Source organism: Peromyscus eremicus, chromosome 14 (genome assembly GCF_949786415.1).
Source record: "Peromyscus eremicus chromosome 14, PerEre_H2_v1, whole genome shotgun sequence".
Classification (NCBI taxonomy): domain Eukaryota; kingdom Metazoa; phylum Chordata; class Mammalia; order Rodentia; family Cricetidae; genus Peromyscus; species Peromyscus eremicus.
In genome coordinates this window covers 28,853,644-28,881,043 of record NC_081430.1, presented here as the reverse complement: position 1 = coordinate 28,881,043, position 27,400 = coordinate 28,853,644, and the positions used below count along the sequence as shown (strand labels likewise).

General features: G+C 40.7%; 1 protein-coding gene across 1 annotated transcript; it reads left to right on the top strand.

Annotated features, from left to right (window-relative positions):
* Positions 1 to 27,319, top strand: Fbxo33 (F-box protein 33). The gene is made up of 4 exons (XM_059279486.1): positions 1 to 915; positions 21,436 to 21,546; positions 22,596 to 23,281; positions 25,301 to 27,319. Exons 1-4 carry the CDS (start codon positions 275 to 277, stop codon positions 25,570 to 25,572), a joined length of 1,710 nt encoding a protein of 569 aa, XP_059135469.1. The 5' UTR covers positions 1 to 274; the 3' UTR covers positions 25,573 to 27,319.
* Positions 27,320 to 27,400: the final 81 nt, after the last annotated feature.

The window sequence follows — 27,400 nt, the reverse complement described above, 5'->3', positions numbered from 1 at the left end:
CCGCTGACGTCAAGCTCAGTCCCTACCACTACCCGAGCCTCCGCGTCCGGGTCCGGGGAGAGTCGCGGTTTCCTCAGAGGCGGCGCGGCCACCTCCGGGCCCCGGGTCCGTTGGAACGAGGGTTTTTGAGGTTGTTAAGTGGGCTGACCGGGACGGCCCTTGCGTGCGGTACGGAAGACCGGCGGCTGGCGGCGAGCCGGCCTCTCCACCACTCTCGCTGCACTTGGTTCCGCCGAAGCGCACGACGGTTCCGCCCCCTTCTTCCTTGTCATTGATGTTGTTGTTCTTGTCAGTGCCGCAGCCCCGACCGCCGGGAGCGCGAACCCGAGCCGGGGCCGCCCGGGTGGTGCGGTGGCGGCGGCGGCGGCAGCGGCTGCGGCTGCGGCTGCGGCAGCTACGCCGGCTGCGGGGGCTGCTGCGAGGACTGCGCAGGCGGCCGGGGGCGGGCGGCCGGCGGCCGGGCCGGATGGCTCTGTGCGGGCAGGCAGCCGGCGCCGCGTCGCTGCCCAGCGAACTCATCGTGCACATCTTCTCCTTCCTGCCGCCGCCCGACCGGCTGCGGGCCTCGGCCTCCTGCTCGCACTGGCGTGAGTGCCTCTTCTACCCGGCGCTGTGGCCCCAGCTCCGCCTCTGCCTCCGCGTCTCGCCCGCCGAGCAGCCGCGGCTAGAGTTCCTCATGCGCAAGTGCGGCTGGTTCGTGCGGGAGCTGCGCGTTGAATTCGCCGCGGAGAATTACCTGAGCGGAGGCGGCGGCCCCGGCGACGGCGATGGCGGCGGCGGCGGCGGCGGCGGCGCCGACACGGGCACCGGAGGGGAGGAAGGGGAGGCCCTGCAGCTCTCCTCTCGCTGGCTGGAAGTGCTGCGCATCTACTTGGAGCTGGTGTTGTGCGTGCTGCTGAGCATCCGGAACAACAGGTAGGCAGGCTTGCGTGGGGAGCGCGAGGGTCTCTCCTTTTCCCTCCCCTGGGAACGATCCCGTGGGATGCGCCAGCCGGTCTCAGCGTGGCCTTGGGTAGATGCAGCTATCCGTCCTAACCCGGCTATTTCCTGAGACAAGAGGTGATAACGGGACTTGGCGTGACACTTTATCAAACACTGTTCCTGGCGCCTCCCGGGCACGGTTCATTCATCCGTTCTTCACCATGGGATAGAGCTACCGGGCAATGTCATTCTTTATTTTATGCGTGGGAGAGTTGTGAGTTAAGAGTGAGGCTTGTTCAAGAAACAAGACAAGTTTTCTTTCTTTTTTTTTTTTTTTTTTCTTTTTTTTGGTTTTTCGAGACAGGGTTTCACTGTAGTTTTGCACCCTTCCTGGAACTCGCTCTGTAGACCAGGCTGGCCTCGAACTCACAGAGATCCGCCTGCCTCTGCCTCCCGAGTGCTGGGATTAAAGGCATGCGCCACCACCCGGCGACAAGTTTTCTTGATTCGATACTTGATCATTGGTGATAGTAATTCGTTGTGAGGAAGTGAGTAGTTTTACTGCTGGTGTCCGTGACGACAAGAATTAGCCTACAAGAAATCTGTAACAGTCCTTTTCTTGCCTGGAATAGTTTCATTAATCTGGGCCAGGCCCAAAGAGTACTTGTTCAAGTTATTGGGGGAGATTGCAGAGTTGAAACCCCTCCCCATGCACCATCAGACTGAACTTATCCCAGTGATTCACATGAAAATAACACAGTGTAACTTAGGGTGGGGTAAAGGAGCTGGCCAGAGTCTGGCGGGGTGGGGTGGGAATTAAGTATGAGACTGTCATTTTGCATCAGGACTTTACTATAATTCCACCTAGAGCTTATAACGCAGATTCGGACCCCAGGACAGACTATATCCTAAACAATATTTCTCTATTGTCCTATGAAAGCCTAGTGTCCTTCAAACCATATTTATATTTTCTATATCTGAATATTTATTCCAACCTTACAACACTTTTAATTTGGGAGAAAGTTGCGGAGGTGGGGGGGAGAGCCTTACATAGATGTAATTGTAACAGTTTACAAATACTTAAGTGTTTTTCTGATTTGACTCTGACACTGTCAGAGTCAGGGTAGAAAGTATTGTCCCACTTTACAGACCGGAAACGGGTACTTAATAGATCAAGTTATGTTCACATTGTCAAATGGCATTGTTTTTCTCTAAGAGTAGTGCTCTTCCTTTCACAATAAATAATCACACCATCATTATGTTAAGTAGTGTTGAGAGGCTTGGTGCACTCGGAGGCAGAGGCAGACGGATCTCTGAGTTTGAGGCCAGCCTGTTCTACAGTTTGAGTTCCAGGACAGGCTCCAGAGCTATACAGAGAAACTCTGTCTTGGAAAAAAAAGAGTTGAGAGCAGGTTGTGGTTAATGCTAGGCCATATATTGTCTATGTGTGGATTACATTTTTTTCATAATCTATGTCTCAGTCAAGAGGTATAGCATAGTGTATCATGTGGAAGCAGGCATGATACAGATCTGGAATCTCAGTACTTAGGAGCTAGAGGCAGGGAGATCAGGAGTTCAAGGTCATCCTCTGCTGAACAAGATCAAGACCAGCCTGGGTTTTGTGAAACCCTGTCCCAAGAAACAATATTTAAAAAAAATTGTTGATGGAACATGGCTCCGTTATTCCAGGGGCCTGTTTCCTAAGCTTTTCACATTAAGCCATTCCACTTACTTGCTTTGATTTTTGTCAAGATAGACTATTAAGGCTAAAAATGTTCTTACCTAGGTTGGAGGCTTCGTGTCAGAGTTGAATGTAACTGGGGACTCTGCAAAGGGGCAGTGGGGGTGGGGAGGCAGCTTTGATTGAAGGAAGCACCACTTCTCACAGTAGTTCTTTTAGGTATTTTAATGATTTATGAGTAGATACATAGCGTGTATACACAATAGTAGCATACCACATTTTGTCTTTAATTCTCTTTTTCTCTTTCACCCTTATCATGTAAGCTTCTCTCCTAATGTACTTGTTTGTGAGGCCACATGTGTCTGCTCTTCTGGGTCCACTAATCTCTTCTCTGCTGACAGCTGTCAGTCATCTGTGAGTGTAAGGTTTTCCTTTCATCTGCTGTAGTGATGGAACTGTACATTGTGCTGCTTGGATAGCATATTCAGTATATATGTATGTATATATATATATATATATATGTATGTATGTATATTGTTTGTACTCTATGCTATTTCTTTTCAACTAAATTTTGTTGGACTGGGGTGTAGCTTTGCTAAGTATTTTTCTGACATACAGGAAGTCCTGGGTTCAGTCCCCAACACCACTTAAATCGGCAGTGGTAGCGCACACCTGTACTTCAACACTTGGAAGAGGCAAAAGGATCCAATTTCAAGGTCAGCCTTGGCTATATAGCTAGTTTAAGGCCAGGGTGGGATACACAAGACTCTTTCTCTCAAAAAAGAAAAAAGAAAAGTTGTGTTTATATGTTTGAGTTAATGTCATCTTTATTTTTGGAAATGTCTAAATATTCTGATACTGGAAGTATTCAAATGGTAAAATATAAATGGGACTTTTCTTTTAAGCTTTAACAGATTAAATCTATTTTAAACTCAGTTTCTTTCCTTCCTTCCCTCCTTCCTTCCTTCCTTCCTTCCTTCCTTCCTTCCTTCCTTCCTTCCTTTCTTGAGACAGGGTTTCTCTATGTAGCCCTGGCTGTCCTAGAACTCACTGTGTAGACTAGTCTGGCATAGAACTCAAGAGATCCATCTGTCTCTGTCTTCCATTGGGGTTAAAGTCCTGTGCTACTACTACCTTGCATTAAACTAAGTTTCTTACTCACTAACTTTAGTTACCCAAGTTTACCAAGTTTAGTAAAGCCTGTGATTTTTTTGTATTTGTGTTTTTAGTGACATTTGTGATTCTGTGATCAAAAACTATGGATTTAGGTGGTGGTGCACGCCTTTAGTCCCAGCACTCAGAGATTAAACCAAACAAACAAGAAATAAAACAAAACATAAAAACAAATAGTAAGGAGAGACAAAAGCTAAAACTGTAAAGAAGAACCAAACCCATACAAAACTCTGGCCTGGTGCAATGCTGAATCTTAAGAAAAAACTAACATCCCAGTTCAGAAAAGCTCATATCAACTGTGTACAAATGGAAGATAAACATCAACTAAATGATATTAATATGTCCGCATCTACTGTAAAAGAACTGTACTTGCCTAGGATGCATGCGATTCTGGGAATGCTCCTGAAGAGAGTATTTTTAATGAGTGAGCCTATTATCTGTTATCGCAAATCTTACTTATCTTGAAAGAAAATGTCTCCCAGCAACCAACAAAATACCGTATGAGACAGCTTTCATTTTTATGAGCTCACTAATTATTACCTGCTTTAAAAAGTTCCTTCGTAGATTTAAAAAAAAAATGTGGAGACTGACCAATTCATACTGCCCACGAAGTAGTGCTTATAGATAAGACAGGTGAGTCTGTGCATTCCCGACAGGGTCCATACCCTAAAACTGACACAGTAATGGGGTTCCCCAAAGACAACTTAAAGACCACTGAGAATAGAGGCTACTCAAACTTGCTGGGAGGGCTGCTATGAAAGGGAGCTTCTCTCTAGGGCATGGTATAATTTTATGTTTCTTGAGCAAACTCTGATAAAACTCAAAGGGGGAAAAAATCTGACTTAAACCACTGAGAAACTTGAGTGAAGTAATTAAGTCTTTTTTTTTTTTTTTTTTTTTTTTTTGGTTTTTAGAGACAGGGTAATTAAGTCCATTTTAATGTAGTGTCATTCTTGAGCCAGCCTTGGAAGACTTCTCCTAACTTGAGACCTAAACTGATAACTAAAGAATATACAGGGTTTGGGGGTTTTTTGTTTGGTTTTTTTGTTTGTTTGTTTGTTTGTTTTCTTTTTTGGTTTTTCGAGACAGGGATTCTCCACGTAGTTTTGGTGCCTGTCCTGGATCTCGCTCTGTAGCCCACCCAGGCTGGCCTCGAACTCAGATCCTCCTGGCTCTGCCTCCTGAGTGCTGGGATTAAAAGCATGTGCCACCTCCACCCAGGCTTTTTATTTCTAAATATTGAGAGCCTACTGTGTGCCAGAGGGTATAGACAAATTCCTTGTTCTTATGACATCTACTTTCTAGGGAGACAATACCCAAATAAAAGATTTCTTCAGGTTATGCAAATGAAGTGAAAATCTAATAACAAAAGGAGTTTGGGGCCGGGAAAGGGCTCAGTTGGTTGAATCCTTGCCGTGTGTGCATGAGGACCTGAGTTGAATCCCCAGCACCCACATGAAAAAAACAGGAATGGTGACATACACTTTTAATCCCAGTGTTGGGGAGGTAGAGTCAGGCAAATCCCTGGGGCTCCCTGCTCAGCAGGTCTAGCCTAATGGATGAGCACAGGTCTCAATGAGAAAACCTTTTCTTAGAAAACAGTGTGGCCTTTATACACAAATACTATCATCCACACACATGGTGACTAGTTTGCAGAAGGAGATGTAGTAGTGACTTAAGTTGCAACGGTAGATGGGGTGGTACATAAGACCTCTTTGGAGAAGGCATTTATAGCTGTATGGTGAATGACAAGAGTTGCCATGAGCATCTCAGATCAAAAACATTCCAAGTACAAAGAGCAATTAGTTCCATGGCCTGAACCTTACAGGATTTTTGGACTGGAAAGAGTGACAGCCAGGGCCAATGAATAACTGAGTCATGTCAGAAAAAACTGAGAGGCAAGGGGGAAGAAAGATGAGCTTGTGGAATCACCTTGTACAATTGTCTTAATCACTTATTGGTATGAAAAGATACCATGACCAAGGCAACTCTTATAAAGGAAAGCATTTAACTGGGGGCTTGCTTACAGTTTCAGAGGGTTAGTCAATTGTCATCATGGCAGGCAGGCATGGTCCTGGAAAGGTAGATGAGAGTTATACATCCTGATCCACAGGCAGCAGGCAGAGAGAGAGAGAGAGAGAGAGAAAGAGAGATGCTGGGCCTGGCTTTGGCTTTTGAAACCTCAAAACCCACCTCCAGCCGCATACCTCCACCAACAAGGCAACACCTTTAAACCTCCCCAAACAGATCATCAGCTGGGGACTAAGCCTGAAAAAATATATAAGGTTGTTGGGGGGGGGGGGGCATTCTCATTCAAACCACCACAACAGTACTACAAGAACAGAGGTCTTGGTTTGTTTGTTTCTGTTTTGTCTTGTTTTTTGAGACAGGGTTTCTCCGTGGCTTTGGAGCTTGTCCTGGAATTCACTCTGTAGACCAGTCTGGACTTGAACTCACAAAGAGATTCGCCTGTCTCTGCCTCCCTCTGCTGGGATTAAAGGTGTGCGCCACCACGGGCCACCAGTACAAGAACAGAGGTCTTTGACAACATTTTTAGGGACAAGTCATGGAGGAGGGAGGAGCTTGCAAGGCCCCACACTCCTTGAGGATTTATGAGCAGTTAATGGTTGCTGGAGGAGGGAGAGGGATTTACTTGAATGTTGCAGCTTCTGGTAATGTGCCCATACTCCTGCAAACAACTCCTCCTGCCAAGTCCTCCTGTGTGCAACCTTATTGAATTCATTAGGTCATCAAAGACAAAGATAGGAGAGTGAAGGGAGACCAGTTGGGAAGAAGGGGACAAGCATAAGTGAGGGAAACCAAGTGTAAGGGGGTGTGAACATGATTGAAATAAATACATACATGTCTCAATGAAACCCATGATGTATAATATATGCTAATGGAAAACGAGAAAAATTTAGAGACGAGTATGTGATCTAAGCTAGGCATGGTAGCACATTCCTGTATTCCTAGCACTTGGTAGATGGAGGCAGAAGGACTAGGAGTTCAAAGCCAGCCCTGTCTAAATAGTGAGTTTGAGGCTAGCATGGGCTATGTGAAAAACCCTGTTTTAAAGATACATAGATGGATGGATGGATGGATGGATGGATGGATAGATGTGTGACTTAATCTGTATTTTAAGTTAGTCACTTGGGTAGCTGGATCATGAAACCAGGAAAGAATCAATTAATGAATCCTAGTAAAACTTAATAAAAACCACTATTTTAGGCTAGTGGCCTATTCGCTGGCTCTAATGTTCTGTCTGTCCATTATGGCGCCACTGGCCATATAAATCTATTTAGATTTTAAATTAATTAAATACCGTTAAAATATTGATTCACCCCACCCATGCTCATGTAAGCAGCCCTAGTTAAATTCAGTGGCCACAGAAACGAAGTAAAAAAGTGAAGATATGAAAAGAACTTGTTAGGAAAAGAAGGAGCCCTAGTGGAAGAGGAAAGGAGATAAGACAGGATGATGGGGTGATCAGAGTGTATTATCTATATATAAGAATGTTATGTGAATGCAAAAACATTTCAAGTTGAACTGAACTTAGAAAAATGGAATTCAAAAAGAATGTTATGCAATTACATACATTATTTTTAACATTTATCAACAAGAACAAATACTGTATTTATAACCTCTTTTTCATCACTGGCAAAGGTTTTAGCCTTTTTATGTAGACGAAATTCTAAACAGTCTTAATAAATAAGAAACACAGAGCCAAATACAGAGGAAATAGCCAAAGAGATCAGAGCAATAGCCACAACTAGCTTTAGTTTACCATCAGCAGTAGCTTCCCCAAAGAGAGCTTTTTCCTGACTGACTTGTGTTTTTATTGCCTCTCTGTTCTGCCTTCTCATTGACTCTAAACCCAGCCACATGACTTCCTCATCACTGCCTGTCTATACAGACCTCCAGATCTCTATGGTTGGTACTGGAATTAAAGGCTCGTGTCACCACACTTGGCTGTATCCTTGACCACACAGAGACTCTGCCTGCCATGTGATCGGATTAAGGGCGTGTGCTACCACCGCCGGACTTCTGCTTAATGGCTGTTTGACCTCTGGTCTCCAGGCAACTTTATTTATTAACATACAAATAAAATATCACATTTTATCACAAATAAAATATCACCACATTTCCCCCTTTTATTCTAATAAGAAAAAAGAAAAACTATAATATAAGAAAAACTATATACAATGTAACTATGTACAATATATACAAGCAATAAATAGCTCAACAATGTCTAGTCCATTTGCATTTGACAGACTCGGAGAAAATATTCCATTATCTATACTATTTTGGTAAGTCCAAAATTAACTGATTTACTTTCTTTTTATGATGGTATTTTTAAAGAACTCACAGCTGGATGTGATAATGCACAGTACTCATATAATCTCCGCAGGCAGGAGGATCACTCAGGTTCAAGGGCAGTCTAGATTCTGTATTGAGACTTTAGCCAGCTTCTCTTCTATTCCTTGTTTCTATAGATAATTAGCCCCAGCTGTATTAAATTTATTTTCAAGGCCACTGCATTTTATGTGTCTATACTAGTCCCTTTGATTACATCAAATACCAAAGTTACTGCCATGGATGGAGTGCCTCAATTCTGAACTGTAAAATAGAAACAGGCCATCATACCCAAGCTCTCAGAAGCTTTGGGTCTCAATTATTTAAAGCTCCATCTACAACCTGAAGCTGAACCTTAAGGAATGTTTCCTGAGCACATAGATCGTTATATTATTTTTGAAGAATTACCCAATTTTATTTGCTAATCTGTACTTCTTATAGACTATTAAAAACTATAATAAGGAAATTCTTATACTAAAGGAGAAAAATCTTTTTCTGACATGCACATCATGGGCAGTACATGTGGATGCATGTGTGTGCATGTTGCAACCAGAAGTCAGCCGTAGGCGTTATTCTTTAGAGGACATCCCCCTTGCTTTTTGAAATAAGGTCTCTCTCTTGACCTACACTCACATCATCAGACTAGGCTGACTTAGTAGCTCCAGGAATCGATTGGTATGTCTCCACCTCACATGCCTGTTTCTTTATGAAGTGGGTGCTGGGCCTCCAGCTCAGGGCCTCATGCTTGTATCCGGGCGTTTCACTACCTGAGCTTCATTTAGCTCCATGCTTCTGTGGCTGCAAGTGACTCTAATCTGTGCATGATAGTTGGTAGTGTTTTCCCTGGATTGGGTGGTTCCACGTACCTCATCTTTCTCCTGTCTATAAGGAACCAGTTCGTGGATGTGTTAGTGGTTTTACTGTAAAAAGATGGTTAACACTTTAATGCCACAGTTAGAAAGAATTTTTGTTCCATTGCAGTTTTAGTGATAGGACATTGGAAATACAGTATAGCTGAACCTGAAACTAGAAATCTTCCGAAGAGTCTCAGTATATTAACTAGATAAATTTTACTGTGATAGTTAATTAAGTTCTTATAAAACTCAAAACTGTGTGGTTATTTTAATTTTTTCTGAATTCCCAAGGAATGGGTTGGTAAAAATAGAAAAATTGAAAACTACAGAAAAAATAAAACAAACTCACCAGATAGGATAAATGTATGCATCTTTTTGCAAAATTGTAGTGCTTCTATAATTTTATACCTTTTTCATCAATATGTACATTGAAAAATTTTGTTGTGAGAACAAGATAGTAAAATAATAAATCAAGCCATTGTTTTCCCACAGAAACATTGAAGGTAATATTCAGATAAAGTATATGTAGTAAAAGGCCAGAATCCACTTAAGAAGTTACAGTACCATAAACAAGCACAGAGCTGAGAAATTTATGCTCCTGTGCGTAAGAAGAGCACAACAGCTTCTTTCTCTGTGTGTGTGTGTGTGTGTGTGTGTGTCTGTGTGTCTGTGTGTGTGTGTGTGTGTGTGTCTGTGTGTGTGTGTGTGTCTGTGTGTGTGTGTGTATCTGTGTGTGTGTGTGTGTGTCTGTGTGTGTGTGTGTGTCTGTGTGTGTGTGTGTCTGTGTGTGTGTCTCTTTGGCCTCCTGGGGCTTCAGTAGTGAGGGATACAGTGGATGGTATTCCTGGCCATCTGGTTTTGTAAGAAGCCTTTTATTTTCACCCAAGGAGCCAGTTTCTTTCCTGCCTCATACCACTACAGAAAGACTTAATAGAACATAGACCCTTGGCACAACAAAGAGCGATAGAAGTGACCTTCCTCCTAGAGCTGACAGTTTTACAAAGACTCAGAAGTGGGGAGAAAGACCCTACCTTTCAATATGATCCCCAAATGGCTGGTTTCCACTTGCTTCATACTGAGTACAGAAGACCTCTAGAGCCTAGATAGATGCCCAGGACACCTAGTACCAGAGAAGGAGGATAAGCATCTCTAATAATCTATGAGATTGGAGTAAAAGTACTGTTTTGTTAAATGCACAGACATCAGCATGATCATACTTTGCTATCTGGTATTTTCTAGTATTTCAGTTACCCATCAGCCATCATCTAAAAATACCATACGGGAAATTTCAAACGTGTTTAAAATCACATGAAATTTTGAATAGAATAATGAAATTTTATGCTACTTCATTCTGGCCCTAGGACATGATTCATCTCTTTATCCAACATATCGATACTGTGTGTGCTGCCCACCTCTTAGTCACTCAGTAGGCACTTTGATTATCAGATTGACTGATTAAGCACCACTATGCTGAAGTTTAAGTAACCTATACTTTACTTAATAACAACCTCAAGCACAAGCACAGGAATAGTGATACCAACAGTTCAGATATGCTACAGAAAAGCCATAAAATTCTTTTAAATGAAAAGATTAAGTTCTTTTTGGTTTTTTGAAACAGGGTCTCACTTTGTACCCACAATAGCCTGGAACTCCTTTGTAGACCAGACTGGCCTTGAATTCACGGAGGTTACCTGTTCTGCTCCCTGAGTGCTAGGATCAAGTGAAAAGGTTTAAATTCTTAAGAAAACAGTCATGTGCCAAGGTTGGGAGGATCTATACTATAAACAGAACTATTATCTGAAATTGTGGAGAAGAAAAAAAATTAGTGTTCTATAAGTACCTCATACTGCAGAAGTTATAGCCACTGTCTGTGATTAGTGCCTAGTTAAAATGAAAAGAGTACTAAATTTATGAGTGGAAAACATGAACCAAAAGCATGTTCCAAGTTGACATTAAGAAAGCATTATACAGCTGGGAGGTGGTGGTACACACCTTTAATCCCAGCAGAGCAGGCAGATCTCTGTGAGTTCGAGGCCAGTCTGGTCTATAAAGTGAGTTCCAGGACAGCCAGAGCTACACAATGAAACCCTGTCTTGAATGCCCACCCTCTGACCCCTGCCACCCCAAAAAGAAAGAAAGCATTAAGCAAAGACTTGAGCAAGAGATGCCCTATTGTAAATAAGGCATTGACTGGAAGCACTCAGATTCAGGAATAGATTTGATCTGAAAAATATCAGTTGCAGGAGAAACTACCTGCCAGTGAATAAGCTTTTGCCACATTCCTATCAAAATGAAGATGCTAATTAAGAGAAATGCTGCAGTCTTAAGCCAGTCTTTCTGATGCCTATACTTTATTTGTTGCTGTTATCAAATATCTGACAATAGCAACTTATGGGAAAAGGGTATTTCTGACTTAGTTTGAGAGGGTGCAGTTCTGCATAGCAGGGAGATGTAACAAGAGGATCGAGAAGTGCTGTGGGATGGTCTTTATGTACTCTGATTCATCAATAAATAAAACACTGATTGGCCAGTAGCCAGGCAAGAAGTATAGGCGGGACTAGCAGAGAGGAGAAAGGAGAGAACAGGAAGGCAGAGGGAGACACTGCCAGCCGCCGCCATGACTAGCAGCATGTGAAGATGCTGGTAAGCCACGAGCCATGTGGCAAGGTATAGATTTATAGAAATGGATTAATTTAAGCTATAAGAACAGTTAGCAAGAAGCCTGCCACGGCCATACAGTTTTAAACAATATAAGTCTCTGTGTTTACTTGGTTGCGTCTGAGCAGCTGTGGGACTGGCAGGTGACAGAGATTTGTCCTGACTGTGGGCAAGGCAGGAAAACTCTAGCTACAGAGAAGTGCTGGTCATCACATTGTGTCCAGTGTCAAGAAGCAGAGAGATGAATGGTGGTGGTCAACTCATCTTCTCCTCTTTATTCAGTCGAGAATCCCAGCCCATGGGATGGCACGTCCCGACTCAGGGTGGGGCTTCTCTGCTCAGTTAAATCTTTCCAGACACACACCCAGAAGTATGTTTCTGTGATGATTCTACATCTCATCAGGTTGACAATCAAGATTAAACATTGCAGTTCCTAGTAGAGCACATTTTCATAAATATACCAAAGAATAAAAGCACCAAGGCATAAAATATGGGAGGACAGATGAACTCTGAAGCTATGAGGCTGTGTTGCCAAGCATATTATGAAGTCAAGAAAAGCTGACAGGATGAAGAACCCAAGAGCTCTCAAAAACAGTAAAATAACTACACTTTAATAGAGACCACATTTGTAACTTTTTTTTGCTGTTTATTGTAATTGTTCTCTTTCATTATTGGTTGTAATTTTTTTTTTTTTTTGATTTTTCAAGACAGGGTTTCTCTGTGTAGCTTTGTGCCTTTCCTGGATCTCGCTCTGTAGACCAGGCTGGCCTGGAACTCACAAAGATCTGCCTGCCTCTGCCTCCCAAGTGCTGGGATTAAAGGCATGCGCCACCACCGCCCGGCTGGTTGTAATTTCTTACTGTGTTTCATTTAAAATTTAACCTTTTCATCAACAAATATGTACATGTATAAAAACAGTCTATGCAAAGTTTGGTGTATTCATGGTCACTGCCTCTGGTGAGGGTCGAAGGTCTTAGAACATATTTTCCTAAAGATAAGGCCCAACTACTATGTAAATAATGTGAACAAATCAAGACATGACAAGACTCAGTCTAAAGAAAATAAAGTTATAGTAATCAACTCAGAAGAAATGAAATTTTATTAATTGCTTGCAAAGAATTCAAATCATCTTGAAGCTCAGTAAGTTACAAAAAATAAGGCACACACATGCACACATACATACAACTTGAAGAGCTAGACATAATGAATGGCACAACCTTTCATTTCAGCACTCAGGAGGCTTAGGCAGGTAGATCACAAATTTAAGGCCAGCATAGGCTACATAGCAAGTTTAATACCAACCAGTGTAGGCTAGCTAATAACTGTCTCAGAAAGAAGGGAGGGAAAGTACTAAATCAAATCAAGAAGTCCATACATGAATAAATTGATACTATAAAGGGCGAGGAATAATCTTTAATAACCAAAGAGAAAGGTTACAGCTAAATAATATAGAGTGAAAATTATCTGTGAAGTCAATAGCAGACATGATCAAGCAAATGCATCAGTGAGCTTAAAGAAAGATGATTTGAAATTTATTAAGTTAGAGGAGCAAAAGAAAAATTAATTGAAATGAAGAGGACCTAGAATGACGTGACTCCATCAACCAGCAGATGCAAGTGGTGGAAGCAGCAGCAGGGCAGTTACAGCATTTCTAACTCTGAGAAGGGGAACTGATGTCCAGATTCATGGAGCCCAAAGAAGGAATACCAGTCAGAATGAGCCCCAAGTGATCTACACCAACATGATTGTAACCCAGCTGAATCCAGAGTGAAGAGAAATTTTTATAAGGCCATCACATAAAATGTGCCTTCATAAGTCTGAGCAGATTTCACAGAAGAAACCTTGCCGCAGAGTATATAAAGAAGTCTGAGAATTGAACAAGAAAACAGCCCAGCTGAAAATCAGGCCAAAGATCAGGCAGACACCTCGCCAAAGAAGATGTGTGGGTTGCACGTAAACTTAAGAAACGCTGTTCATACTATATGTCCTCAGGGAAATACAAATAAAACAGTGAGATGCCACTGTACACCTAGAATGGACAGTTTTAGCTCAGAGCTGTAACAACACGTGGATGATAGTAAGAGGTAGAGCAACAAGATTCACATTCATCAGTAATGGAAATGTGAAGGCACAGCCAGGTAATGTGTCTTTGAATTGTTGTTCAGAGTACTGTGCATATGTCCACAGGTTAGTGCTGCGGTGGGCTTTGGTATGAGACACTTCTTTTGTAGTGGGCAGCAGGACTGCTGAGGCTCATAACTAGTCAGAGTGATGAGAATAAATGCCATCTGAATGCTCAGCCATAAATGAGACAGCCAGCCAGGCAGGGGTGACGTACAACTTTAATCCTAGCACTCAGGAGGCAGAGGTAGGTAGATCTGTGAGTTTGAGGCCAACCTGGTCTACAGAGCGAGTTCCAGGACAGCCAGGGCTAAACCCTGTCTTGGGAATGAATGAATGAATGAATGAATGAATGAATATGAGACATCTATATAAGAACCCTCTAAGGCTCAGGAGTGTCACAGAAAAAGAGATGGAAAGAATGTAAGGGCCAGAGGAATAGGTAAGTGGTATGTACCACTCATAGACATGACCTTGCTGTTGCGTTCCTTAACTCACAGCTATAATTACTTGCACAAGACTGGGCCTGTCAGCATCCTGTCATAGAAGGGGGAAGAACTGCTGGGCTGCATTTCACCCTGGGGGCTTATGTACATTTAATGGTAACCACTAAGAAGGTTCTCATATGACTCTTAAATAACTCCTCTGCTCCAAACAACTCCTCAGCCTTGTTCCTTTAAACAACCCTAATGAAACTCACTGAGTTACTTCAGAAAAGGTGGGGGATTAGTTGGGAAGAGGAAAGGAATTAGTGTGAGTAGAAAGGAAATAAGTAAAGGATAATGGATCAAAACACACTACATAAATGTATTAAATCCACTATATAATTATACTAATAAAAACTTTCAAGAGAAAAAGACACTTTTTTTTTTTTTCAAAACTATACAAACTCATGTGTTGTCTTGCACCGTTACCTCTTGGTATATAATGTGTCCATCATAAGGATATTTATAGCAACTGAATTAATAATTGCCAAAACTTGGAAGCAATCAATAAGTGAATGAATAAACTGGCAATCTAGACAATCAAATATCATTCATTGCTCAGAAGTATGAGCTCTTAAACTATGAAGATATGAAAGCCTCAAAGTGTGTTGCTAAGTAAAGCAGTCTGAAAAAGCTACATGTTTTTGTGGTGCTAGTTTAGAGATCAGGAATTGCTTAGTTTATGCTTATCCTGGAGTCTGTTTAATCCATCCATTTAAGGGATAATGGATAACGTTGCTAGATGTAGAAACCTTGGCTTGTAGTTATTTGCTCTCAAGGTTAGAAGCACATCATCCTGTACTTTCTTGGCTTTTGCTGTTTCTTCTGAGAGGTCTGATCTAATACTGACAGGTTTGCCTTTGTAAGTAACTTAGCTCCTTTCTTTGGTCTGAATTCTTCACTGGGAGAGGTTCTTTCCTGATCATGTTGGGAGTTCTAGGTGTTTTCTGATCTTGGATGGCTACAACTTCTCCTAGATTTGGGGACTTTCTGCTCTGCTTGTAATTTCATTAAATGTGTTGGGGGATTTGTTTGCCTTTTCCTGATAGTACTCTTTCTCCTGCTTGATCTAGTGTGCTATCCCCTGGATCCATATGGTATGCAGTCCACTGGGTCAAATTTGTTTTGTTTTTGCTTTTGCTGAACTTTTATTTCCAGAGTTTCCATGAGGGGAGAGAAGTTTTGAGTAGTTTTTAGAATCTACCTTTGCTGAATCTCTTATACAAGTTGTTTAATTTTTCATCCTAGTCTTGAATTGACTTCCTTAGGCCTATTTGAATAATCTTTTCAGTCTTGGTCATTTTTAACTTAAGTGCTTTAATTCTTTAACATTTCAACCATTTCAATATCATTTGATTGGGTTATTGAGGAATGGACTTTCATAGCATTCAAATTTCCTTTATATTTCTTGTGTTTCTGTACTGCCAATTTGTACATCTGTTGGGATCTGTATCTTTTACATAGGGGTCTTAGTAGAAGATATCTCCTGAGGTCTCAGTCCCCATTGCCACTCAGGAGAGAAAGCAGACATAGTTCAGAAGCAGACCAGATATTTAAAAGCATAGAAAAATAAAAATAAAAACAAAGCTAGGTGTGTCAGTGCCTTTAATACCAGCCCTCTGGGGCAGAGACAGGTGGATCTCTGTGCGTTGAAGTCCAGCCTGGTCTACATATCCAGCTCTAGGACAGCAAGGACTACATAGAGAGACCCTGTCTCCAAAAAAGAAAGGAAAGGGAAGGGAAAGAAGGGGAAAAGAAAGGGGAAGGGGGAAAAAGGGGAGGGAGAGGAAAGAGGGGGAGGAGGGAGGGAAGAAAGAAAGAAAGAAAAGAAAAAAAGAGGTGGTAAATGCTTTCTTATGCCAGAGGCTCTGTGCTAGTATGGGCCTGGGAAATGCCTGCAAAGCAGCTGTATTTCTACCACTTGTCTCTTGGACTTTGAAAGCATGAAAAGCATCAGGGCCAAGGCAGTCTGTGTTGGCAGGTCAGGGCACACTTAAGTGTTCAATCTATACTTTGCCATGTAGCTTGGTACCTTTTCTCATTACAGCATGTCCATCTTGCTTCTCTCTGCATCTGCTTGCTACTCCTCTGACTCCGCCCTTCTTCTTCCCAGCATTCTCTGTTTGGCTCTCCTACCTAACTTTATCCTGTCAAGCTATTGGCCAGTCAGCTTCTTTATTAAACTAACGACAGCAACATATATTCACACAGTGTAAAGGAATATTCCACAGGTGGTCACTTGCTTCGTGGAAAGAGGATACCTATAGGGCTTGTGAATATAAAAATACAGTGGCTACTGCTCTCATTGGAGGTGAAGTTTGACTACAATGCCTCTCCGAAGATGATTCACCACCTGATTCACCGCCGCAGTACCACGAATAAGCTAGTGCAGGGGCCCCTTCCCCAGCGTCTGCTTGGTATGCAAATAACAGATCTCCCATTTTACGCTGTGTGGTAGGTTTTCTTTTAGATCTCTTTCTATTTTGTATGTGTGGGTGTTTTGTTTGCATGTGTGTCTATGTACCATGAGATCAGAAGAGAGTGTTGAATCCCCTGGACCTGGAGTTCAAAACAATTGTGAATCACCATGTGGGTGCTAGGGCCCAAACCCAGTGAGACCTGTCTCAAAAAAGAAAACTTAATCCTCAAATTCATGTGAATTTGGAGATGGAGCCATTGGCAGGTCATTAGGATTAGATCATAAGTGTAAAACTATGTTGGCGTTAATAGCTTTTGAAAGTAAGAGAGACAGGAACTGGTGAGCTTGACCAGTCATGCTATGATTCCCTCTCCTTCCTTCCCCATGTTGTGATGCAGCAAGAATGTGCTCATCAGATGCCACCTTCCTGTTTTTAACTGCCCAGTTTCCAGAACTATGTGCTAAGTAAATTTGTATATTTTGTAAATTACCTGATCTGGGATATTTTGTTATAGCAACAGAAAATGCACTAAGACAGATGATTAACTCCGCAATTGTTATATTGCTGTCAGCTTTGTGTCTTTGTTCAAAATATGAAAATCAGTTTATCATAATTTCATTCAAAGAAATAGACTTTTAAATGCCAGACTTTAAGTCTCCAGTCTTAACAGATACATTTTATAAGTTCCACAGTCATTGTTGTTTCTCAGCTTAAATAAACATAAATGGCCTTCAACTGTACTTACTTGCATTTACAAGTATTTTCATTTGCAGAGAGTACTAAACTCAGAAGCTGAGAAGGTACTTCCTTCTAAATTATTCTAACGCAGTGAATGAAATTTTCCCAGTTGCTTAGAGTTTTGTTGGGTGTTATGTAGGTTTTACAGACATATATAATCTTAGTATATAGATTTGAACTGTCTTTAAAATATGTTGGTTCCATCTTTTCTGGTAGCTGTTACAAACAATATCTAAAGGGGGAAAAAAAGAGTTTAAAGTGACAAAATGTAAAAGACCTTATTTGTGGATTACTTGAGAAGACAGTAGATAATCTGTGGGGGCCACATTGGCTCTCTAGTGAGACCTTGCTCAATGTCAGAGAATCTGAGCTTGCTTTACCCAGCAGGGCTGCATAATGGGCATTTTTTACCAGGTGTTTGGAAGAGTCTACACTTGGCTGTACATTGTGCTTTGATCTTGCGAGGGGGAGGTCTTTTGGCCTCTCCCTTTGGCATGGTGTAAAAAGTCCTTTTGAATAAATTTTGAGATGGCTGGGAATTGACCCAGGGCCCTCCCAAAGCTATCCTGTGTCTCTGTCTTTCTTATCGTCTCCTTTCTTTCTATCTGATATTTCTTCATTCCTCTCTCCTTCCCCCCAAGAACCCTTCAACAGGTTGAAGCTGGGACTCTGATAGGCTCCCCCAATAATCTTTGTGGCTAAAAAGAAAATGATAAGAAAAATAGTGCTAGAATTTGAGAATCATAAAACACTATATTTGGGTGTTGTTTATTGGGTTTTGGTGGTGATAGTGGTGGTAGTGGGGTTTTGAGACAGGGTCTTTCTGTGTAGTCCTGGCTGTCCTTGAACTCCATTTGTTTAAGATTTATTTAATTTTGCTTGATGTGTTGGCACATGCCTTTAATCCTAGCACTTGAGAGGCAAGGGTAGGCAGATTTCTGTGAGGTGAAGTTCTACATAGTGAGTTCCAGGACAGCCAGGGCTACAAAGAGAGACCCTGTCTCAGAAGATAAAAACAAAACAAAAAAAGATTCATTTAATTTTGTCTGAATGTGTGTGTGTGCCTGGGTGTATGTTTGTATAATACATGTGTTCAGATCTTGAGAACTAAGGCTAAAGGCTATTGCAAACTTCTGCATGGCTTCTGAGAACTGAGCCCAGGTCCTCTGTAAGAGCAGTAAGCACACTTCATGGCCGAGCTGTCTCTTCAGTCCTCATTTTTAAGAATATAGATCAAGAGATGCTTATAGATTAATTCTGCTGTATCGCCACCAAATTCAAGATGTACAACATTTTTTATCAAAGAAATTCTACTCTGCCTCCCCACCCCCATCATCTTTAACCCTGAGGAAACAATGACCCAACCCTACCAATTGATTGTTCTAGAATTTCATACAGATTGAATAATACAATAAATACAACTTTGCTTTATGTCCATATTATAATATATATAAGCACTTTGTTTTTCATTGTTTATTCCATTGTGTAGATATGTTAATGGTGTATTTATTTACCAATTGGGTAATATTTAAATTGTTTCTAATTTTATTTCTATTATAAAGTTGCTGTGAACTTTTGAATCAAATTCTATATCTCTTGGGTAAGTTCTTACAATTGGAATTATTAGTCTGTAGCTAACTCTTCAGCAAATTGATGAACTATTTTCAGAGTGTGTTATTTTGCACTCTGGAAGTAACGTGTGAGTTTTAGTTGTTCCATATATCCTTGCCCACACTTGGTGTTGTGAATCTTTGTCATTTTAGACATTATAGGGTGTGTGTGGTTATCTGTCTCCCTGTGGTTTTTAACTTCCGTTTCCCTGGTGGGTGATAATGATGAACATTTTCACATGCAGTTCACCTTCCTTCTGTCTTGGTTGCAGTGCCCCTTCAGACCTGTCATATGTAGTTTATTGGCTGCAGGTTTTTGTTGGGTTTGGTTTTTCTTTTTCTGAAACAGGCTCTAAATGTGGCCCAGGCTGGCCTGGCACTCACTGTGTGGCACTGTGGCCTTGTGGCCTTCCCACTGGAGCCTGCCAGGTGCTGGAATTCCAAGCATCTGCTTAAAACTCTTTTGGATCACGGTCTTTTAATTCGATATATGTCTTAAAATAGTTCTTGTCATCTCTAGTTTGCCCTTCATTTTCAATGTCTTTGAGAACAAAAGATTTTAACTTAATAAACAACTTACAGTGAGGGAAGTTCTAGCTCTAGTAAGCATCTCCTGCCTGTGTGCTTTACTGCCCCACACACTTGTGGGCATGTGCTAGTCACCAGTGGGGGCTGAACTGAAGGGAAAACGCTGAGATTGTGTGACTCCAGAATAGGAGTAGACATTGAGAGCAGTGCAATTTTTCCTTATAATAGACTCTCATCTTCTAAACACTTGTTCTTTTAGAAGTATTTCATTTTTCTTTCTTCTGAGAAATTAACTTGTTTTTAACTCTACATGTAACAAGTTAGAATACAGAATAACTTGATGTTGTTTGGTTTGGTCTTTGGTTTTGCCTTTGCTTTCTGTTGTTTGGTTTTTGGTTTTCTTCTAAGAGTATTTGTTTTGTTTTCAGACAGGGTCTTTTGTGTGTAGCCTTGCCTGTTCTGGAATTCACTGTACAGACCAGGCTGGTATTGAACTTACAGAGATCTGCCTACCTCTGCCTTCCAGTGCCAAGAATAAAGGAGTACACCACGGCTGGCAAGAGCAGCTTTCTGTGTCCTTCGTTAATGTGAAAAATGTTGACATCTTTTTTTCATGATTGTATTTTGAACTTTTTAAAAAGTAAATTCTTCCAGTCATCTTTGAGATGCTGTCTTGAAAGATGAATTTGAAACCTTTTGAAGAACAAAACTTAGGTTATTTCTTTTAGTAATCCTTCTAACATATTTCCTTGACAGTGTTTTACATTGGTTCTAAGCACTTTCATGGATTAAACAGTTATTGTTAAAGTTATCCTAAATGTTTTGTTATTAATGAAATCTCTAGTTGGTTACTACTACCTGAATTTAAAAAAATGGAAAGGAAAGGACATGACTGTTCCTAGGTATGGTGGAGGAGAAAGTGTATTATAGATAAAGAGGAAAATGTAGGTAGAGGCAAGGATAGGGACATCTGGAGTCCAGAGTGGACATGGCCACTCTGAGATGGACCGTGTGGGGAGAAGAGAAGGGAGAGATGGGATCAGATGCAGCAGCCAGGAGGCCAAAGGTACAAAAGGGCTGGGTGAGCAAAATGTCTGGATTATAAAGGGAAGGGAAGCCCAGATCATGTCTTTGCAGGGCGGGGTATGCCAGTCATACCCTGTAACAAGTAGGGACTGAGGGATGCTGGGAGAACCTGGCAGCCAGGTCCACATTGTTATGTTAAACAGATACTTCAGCCTTTTGTCCCAGATTTGAAACTTAACACTACTATTTAGGAGTGTGTATCTTAACTATTTATTTGTTTTCTTGTATTTTATTTAGAATATTGTGTTAGAAAATTATTTTATAGCTGAAATTATCTAAAACTTTAAAGATTTTTACATAGTTTTTGTTTGGTTTGGTTTTTCGAGACAAGATTTCTCTGTGTAACAGCTCTGACTGTCCTGGAACTTGCTTGTAGACCAGGCTGGCCTTGAACTCACAGAGATATGGCTGCCTCTGCCTCCCCTGTTTTGGGATCAGAGTTATTCGCCGCCGCCACCTGTCTTACTTGAGAACTTCTTGTGATTGACATCTCTTATAACTTAAAGCGCTCCTGTTGTCCATGTAGCCTCATTGCTTGTACCTGAGACCTGTGAGCTTAGCAGTTGACTTCGGTCAGTGTTGTCCACAGTCATTAAATTGTTGCTGTACGAGCTCTGTACTTCCTAGTCTACTTTCTTTACCACATTTGCTGTTTCTCCATAATGTCGCTCTGAATATGCACAGCTGTCCGAAGGCCATTTGGTTCTAAGTGAGTTGGATGGAAACTCTTCTAGAATATCCTTCTACATATTTTGGTATGTGTATGTATTAAACATTTAGAAAATCATTTTCCATTTTCTCCTATAGGAACCTCCAGAAGTTTAGTCTTTTTGGAGACATAAGTGTTGTGCAGCAGCAAGGAAGTTTATCCAGCACATACCTCAGCAGGGTAGACCCTGATGGCAAGAAGATTAAGCAGTAAGTCATACAGTAAGCTTTACAGGGGCTTATGTTAATAATGAGTCTAGTTTTTTACTGGAAAAAAAATCACAAGACATAATCAAGAATAATGATCTTTGTTTTCATAAAAAAAAAAAAAAAAAAAAAAAAAAAAAAAAAAATGGAGGTAATCGTAGGCTTGAAGATCTGAGTCCAGATTCCCAGATTCCGTGTGAATGCTGCATAGGCATGGTGGCTCCCTATAATTCTGACCTTGAAAGGCCAGAGACCAAGGATCCCCACAGCAAGCTGGCCAACAGAAATGAGCCCTATAAGCAAGCTCTGGTTTGATTGAGAGAGCCTGCCTCACACATACACAAACACACACATGCACGCACTCACACATATACATACACACACACACACACAGAGTGTTGGGGTAGAATATATGTCCTAGAAACATCTTAACAGTTCATTTTAGTGGTGGTTATGTGACACTCAATGGCATAAGTCTTTTAGGATAAATCATATAGCTTGCTGGGTAATTAATTGTTGCTGTATAAATTCTTAATATTTTATTTTATGCCTTTCAAATATTTTGCCTGCATGTATATATGCACCACATGAGTGTCTGGTTCCTACAAAAGTCAGAAGAGGGAGTCAGATCCTCTGGAACTAGAATTACAGATGGTTGTGTGCCACTATATGGGTGCTGGGAAATGAACCCAGATTCTCTGCAGAAGAAAGTTTTCTTATTCACAGCTCCTTACTGCTATTATAAAGGTGTTATTTTTCATTTCCCTTTGTTATAAAATAAGTCATAAATGTCATCAGTCTTTTCTTCCATGATGTTAGTAAAAAAAAAAAAATGCTATTTTCCTCAGATGAGAAACATTTCTACGTGTTTAATATATCTTATTTATTACATTGTAATGTGAGTTTAATTGCATTTGTAGGTGGATAGAAATCAGTGAGAAAAAAAATGTATCTCAACATTGAATGCTATGTATTGCCCATTTTTTTAAAGTCACTATTAAAAGATTAGTGCTGCGTGCTCATGACATCATTGTGACATGTTTTCCTCGTAGGATTCAGCAGCTGTTTGAAGAAATACTGAGCAATAGTAGGCAACTAAAATGGCTGTCCTGTGGATTTATGCTGGAAATAGTAACCCCAACATCACTGTCGTCTCTGTCTAACTCAATTGCCAACACTATGGAACACCTGAGTTTACTGGACAACAATATTCCTGGCAACAGCACTCTTATCACTGCAGTTGAACTAGAGCGGTTTGTAAACCTGCGCTCACTTGCCCTGGATTTCTGTGACTTTACAGCTGAGATGGCAAGAGTCTTAACCGAAAGCAACCATGTGCCTTTGCAGCGACTGTCTCTCCTGGTCCACAATGTTTCAGTGATGCACAAGTCATTAGACAACATGCCAAATGATGAGCACTGGAAAGCCCTATCACGAAAGAGCTCCAGCCTTCGGGTCTATCTAATGGCTTTTGATGTCAAAGGTGAAGACATGCTAAAGATTCTGAAACCCAGTATACCACTTGAGAGAGTTCACTTTGACAGCTACGTCACTTGTGTCTCAGGGGCTATTGTTGATCTTATATCCAGGCAGTACGACAAGTTCCTCACCCATTTTATATTGATGAATGATGTCATTGACACGTCTGGTTTTCCAGATCTTAGTGACAACCGAAATGAAGATCCGTTGGTTTTATTAGCATGGAGGTGCACAAAGCTTACTCTTTTGGCAATTCATGGTATGTGGTTTTGTTCACTATAACTTGATACTGACATCATACCTAAAGTTTTTTATCCTGGTAAATATATCACAAATTAGAAAGTCCTATCTCAACTGAGTGCTCTGTCTCAGCACCCCTCTAATGCTTTTGTGAGGCATTTGATACTAATTTAGCTAAGGAAACAGATACGTGTCTACCTACAGTGTATATATTCAATCCTGTCAGAACATCCTAAAATGTTTAGGACAGAGGGGGGAAAGTATAGTTTTGATATTTACAGCTGCCTCTTTTAGATTCTAGTATTGATAATATTTATTTTATTCTTAAAATAATCTGTTAGGTACATGTTTATTTCTTAGCCATTCATCTTAGTATAGGTACTATTCTCATTTGAATGGAGTTGCTATTCAGATAAACTAAGAGAACATTTTACTTCAAAGATAGTTACAAAAATAATCTATGAAAATGTCTTAGCTGGGCATGGTGTCACAAATTTATAATCTCAGGTCTTCAGTGGCTGAGGTAAGAGGATTCTCATGAGAGGGCAGCCTGAGCTACAGACTGAGACTTTGTTTAAAAAATAATAATAAGCAGGGTATGGTGCCTTACACTTTTAATCTCAGTACTCACAAGGAAGAGGCAGGCAGATTTCTGAATTCAAGGCCAGCCTGGTCTACAAAGCTAATTCTATGACAGCCAGGGATGCTACACAAAGAAACCTTGTCTCAAAAAAAAAAAAAAAAAAATTTGAATGAATGAATGAATAAATAATGATAAAGCAAGCAAAGAATGTCTTAAGCTCTCTATACTAACTCATTGTTTTTGAAACTGTTTCTTAGCCTGCAATTGTGATTTTCAGGTTTTACTTGATTGGGCCACACAAAGGTAGTATAGTGGCCAGAAACAGATCCACATTAAAAGTAGTAAGGGGATGTCGGGGAAGATGATTCAGTGAATAAAGTGCTTACTGTGCAAGTGTGGGACAAGAGTTCCACTCTCCAGAACCCACAAAACAGCCGGCAACTCGGTGGCCATCTCAAGCCCTCTACTCAGGCAGAGAGAATCCCAGGGTCAAGCTGGCTGGCTGGACTAGCCAATCGAGCTCTGATTCCATTTTAAGATCCTGCCTCAACAAATAAAGTAGAGAGCAACCAGGGAAGACACCATGTCATCTTGAGACCTCCATAAGCAGGCACACACCCACACACATGTACATACATGTACATACATACACAGTGTATTAAAAAAAAACAGGGATCAGCAGACATCAGGTTATTTGAAAGTTAACTTAAACAAGCCCTTTTCAAGCTTTTTCTTCTTTCAAGATGTTAGATAGAGGTAAAGCTTGCTCATTATCTGCCGCCCTTATCCTTTCCCAGAGGTGACCTCTGTTCTGAAGTTGATATATAATCCTATGATTTCTATGACTTCTGATAATGAACAGTTAGTTTCAGGTGTCATGACTTTGGACTATGAGACACCATAGGAAATTATCTTTACAATGAAAAATTCCAGTTTTTTTGTTTGGTTTGGTTTTTCAAGACAAGGTTTCTCTGTATGTCCCTGGCTGTCCTGGAACTCACTCTGTAGACCAGGCTGGCCTCAAACTCAGAGATCCACCTGGCTCTGCCTCCCGAGTGCTGGGATTAAAGGCGTGCACCACCACTGCCAGGCTCTATATATTGTTAATCAGGACTTATGTAGGAAATAAAATGTGCTCCTTATATATGATAAACAATTATCCAAAGTTAAAAATGTATTTATATACTTTAAATATCTTCTTTTTGCTGAATGAAATACCAGAGTAAGATTATATACCACTTAACAGCCCACCGTTCTGTGGTGTTCTTAAAGACAATGTGAACTTCCTAGGTAGTCATATTTCTTTTATTCTCAGTTTAAAGGGGAAAGGTCAAACATGGTGAAATACAAATGTGAAGCTTCTCAAGAAGCACTTACTGAGGCACAGCCCTAAACTTGTCAGAGACAGACTAAAACAGAAGAGAATGACAGAGTTGCCTTTTGCTTATCTTTAAGGTTACACCGTGTGGGCACACAACCTCATTGCCATTGCTCGTCTTCGTGGCTCTGATCTAAAAGTGCTTGAAGTCACCGAAGAAAGCATTGATTTTGACCAAGGTGAACTAGCCGACCAGGATGTGGATCCAGTGCATAACCTTATTGAGCAGGTATCCCTGGGCCTTGGTCAGCCTTGGCACGCAGTCTTGGACATTGAATCACTCAGTGTCTTCACTGAACCAAATCGTCATTTTTACAGAGAGATGCAAAGCTTCAGCGAAGACGTTTAGCTTTTTTAAAATGTATAATTCCTCTGGCTACATATGCAAGTAGGGTCCCATTATGGTTTTTTTTTTTTTTCAGTAGTATAAACTAATCCTTTTGTGCTGTGTTTAATCAGTATTAGCTTTATAGAATTATATATGTATATTCTACTTCTTGATCAAAGAACGTAGTCGGGTATTGGTTTTAGAAGTTCAAAGTGACATTGTATAGGGCTTTCACGGTTAATGAGATTGTTACCAAACCTTAAGGATATACAGCCAATGATTATCTGAGGTTGCTGGCTAACTTTATTTTTCACTGAGTTACTCTGCCTTTTTGACATTTTTATTCTTTGTCGGAATCCAGAGCTCAGGAGCCAAATATTTTTATACGTATATATATATATATGAATATCCATAGCCTGGTGGACTTGTATGCAATGCACTGCATCTATGTATTCTGATAGCATCTCATTGATTTTGGTTTGAAATAGAAGGGAAAATAGTATCCCAAATGAGTTATCTTTAACACAACACTGAGTTTAACTTTCATTACCGATATAATAATTGATATTGCCAATTACCATTCTGAATTTCATATAGTATAAGTTAGACATTGCTTAATCCCTTTTTAAATGCATTTACATAAACATGAACACTCAAATTGCTGGATTTTTTAAACTATATCTGTCGTAATTTTTTCATCTGTTACATTCAAGTTAGCTTCTTTAGCCCAGAAATCAACACTGTAGATGAAGAAAGAACCATATTCCAGGGAAACTCTGAGGCTAAGTCAAAGCACAGAACTGTAGACACACAGGCTTGCAAACCAACATTAGTCGTGAAATCCCTAACAAGTCACTGGATCTCTCTGTCAGCGCGCGTGTCAGCTGCCAAAGAATAGATTTACATGAAGAAGTGCCCACATGCTGGCAGGGGCTGGCCGGCTTTGGCCAGCCAGATACTGCTAGATTGTAATATTTAAGGTCGAATTTCGACCTGTGGTACACAGCTGTGCTGTGGCTCAGTCAGCAACCTCAGAACTCTGAAAAAAACAAAAAACAAAAAAAACAAAAAAAATGCACCTGTTTCACTGTGAATAGTGAATGTAGAGGAAAGAAAGGAAAACCAAAAGCTTGTTCCATCACAGGTATGAGCTGCTATGATACATGAAGAACATTCCATGAAGTATGTTTTAAAACCTTGTTATATCTGAGTGGCTTTAAAAGCCAATTTAACTGTTTCAGGGCAACCGCGGTACAGACGTGGTCTCTGTGAGACTTCCACCTGACCCAAGTTTTAAGTGGTACGAATGTTGTGCATTTAACGTTAAGGACAGTCTGCAATAATAAAGTAAGTAGCCAACGTGGGTGCCCAGCAGTGCTGAGACCTGGCTGCTCTATTGTAAGCTTTGGAAACACAATTTATGCAACAGATGTCCAGATATGATTCTATTTATGGAAAAAGTTTATATGTTTTACAAATGGTTTTACCATCTTATATTAAATGACCTTTTGACAGGTGTGCACTGTTTTGTCTCCAGTGAGCACATACCATGCGGATTTTATATGTACATCAGTAGTGTGAATCCACTGGCACAGTGTGTGTAAATGCCAGATGTGGTGAGATTTTATCTTGTATATGTGATCAGATAAAATAACTCCTGACAGAAACTGTAAGGAAACCAGCTGAATGTTTGACCTGATGACTGATGTTGTATGGTTTATGTTAAATGTATATTCTTTTAATCAATGAATAAAGCATTAAAAAGTGACTATTGTAATGTATTTTACTGTATATGAAACATGAAGTTTCAATGTTTAAATAAAAATCTTAGGCCACAGAGTTTAGAGAG

What these genes read in the sequence shown, in the direction of transcription:
- Fbxo33 (XM_059279486.1), top strand. Translation starts at nt 275, where the DNA reads ATGTTGTTGTTCTTGTCAGTGCCGCAGCCCCGACCGCCGGGAGCGCGA. An exon ending in GATGGCAAGAAGATTAAGCA is followed by an intron (nt 21,547 to 22,595) that starts GTAAGTCATACA and finishes TTTTCCTCGTAG; the next exon opens with GATTCAGCAGCTGTTTGAAG. An exon ending in TACTCTTTTGGCAATTCATG is followed by an intron (nt 23,282 to 25,300) that starts GTATGTGGTTTT and finishes CTTATCTTTAAG; the next exon opens with GTTACACCGTGTGGGCACAC.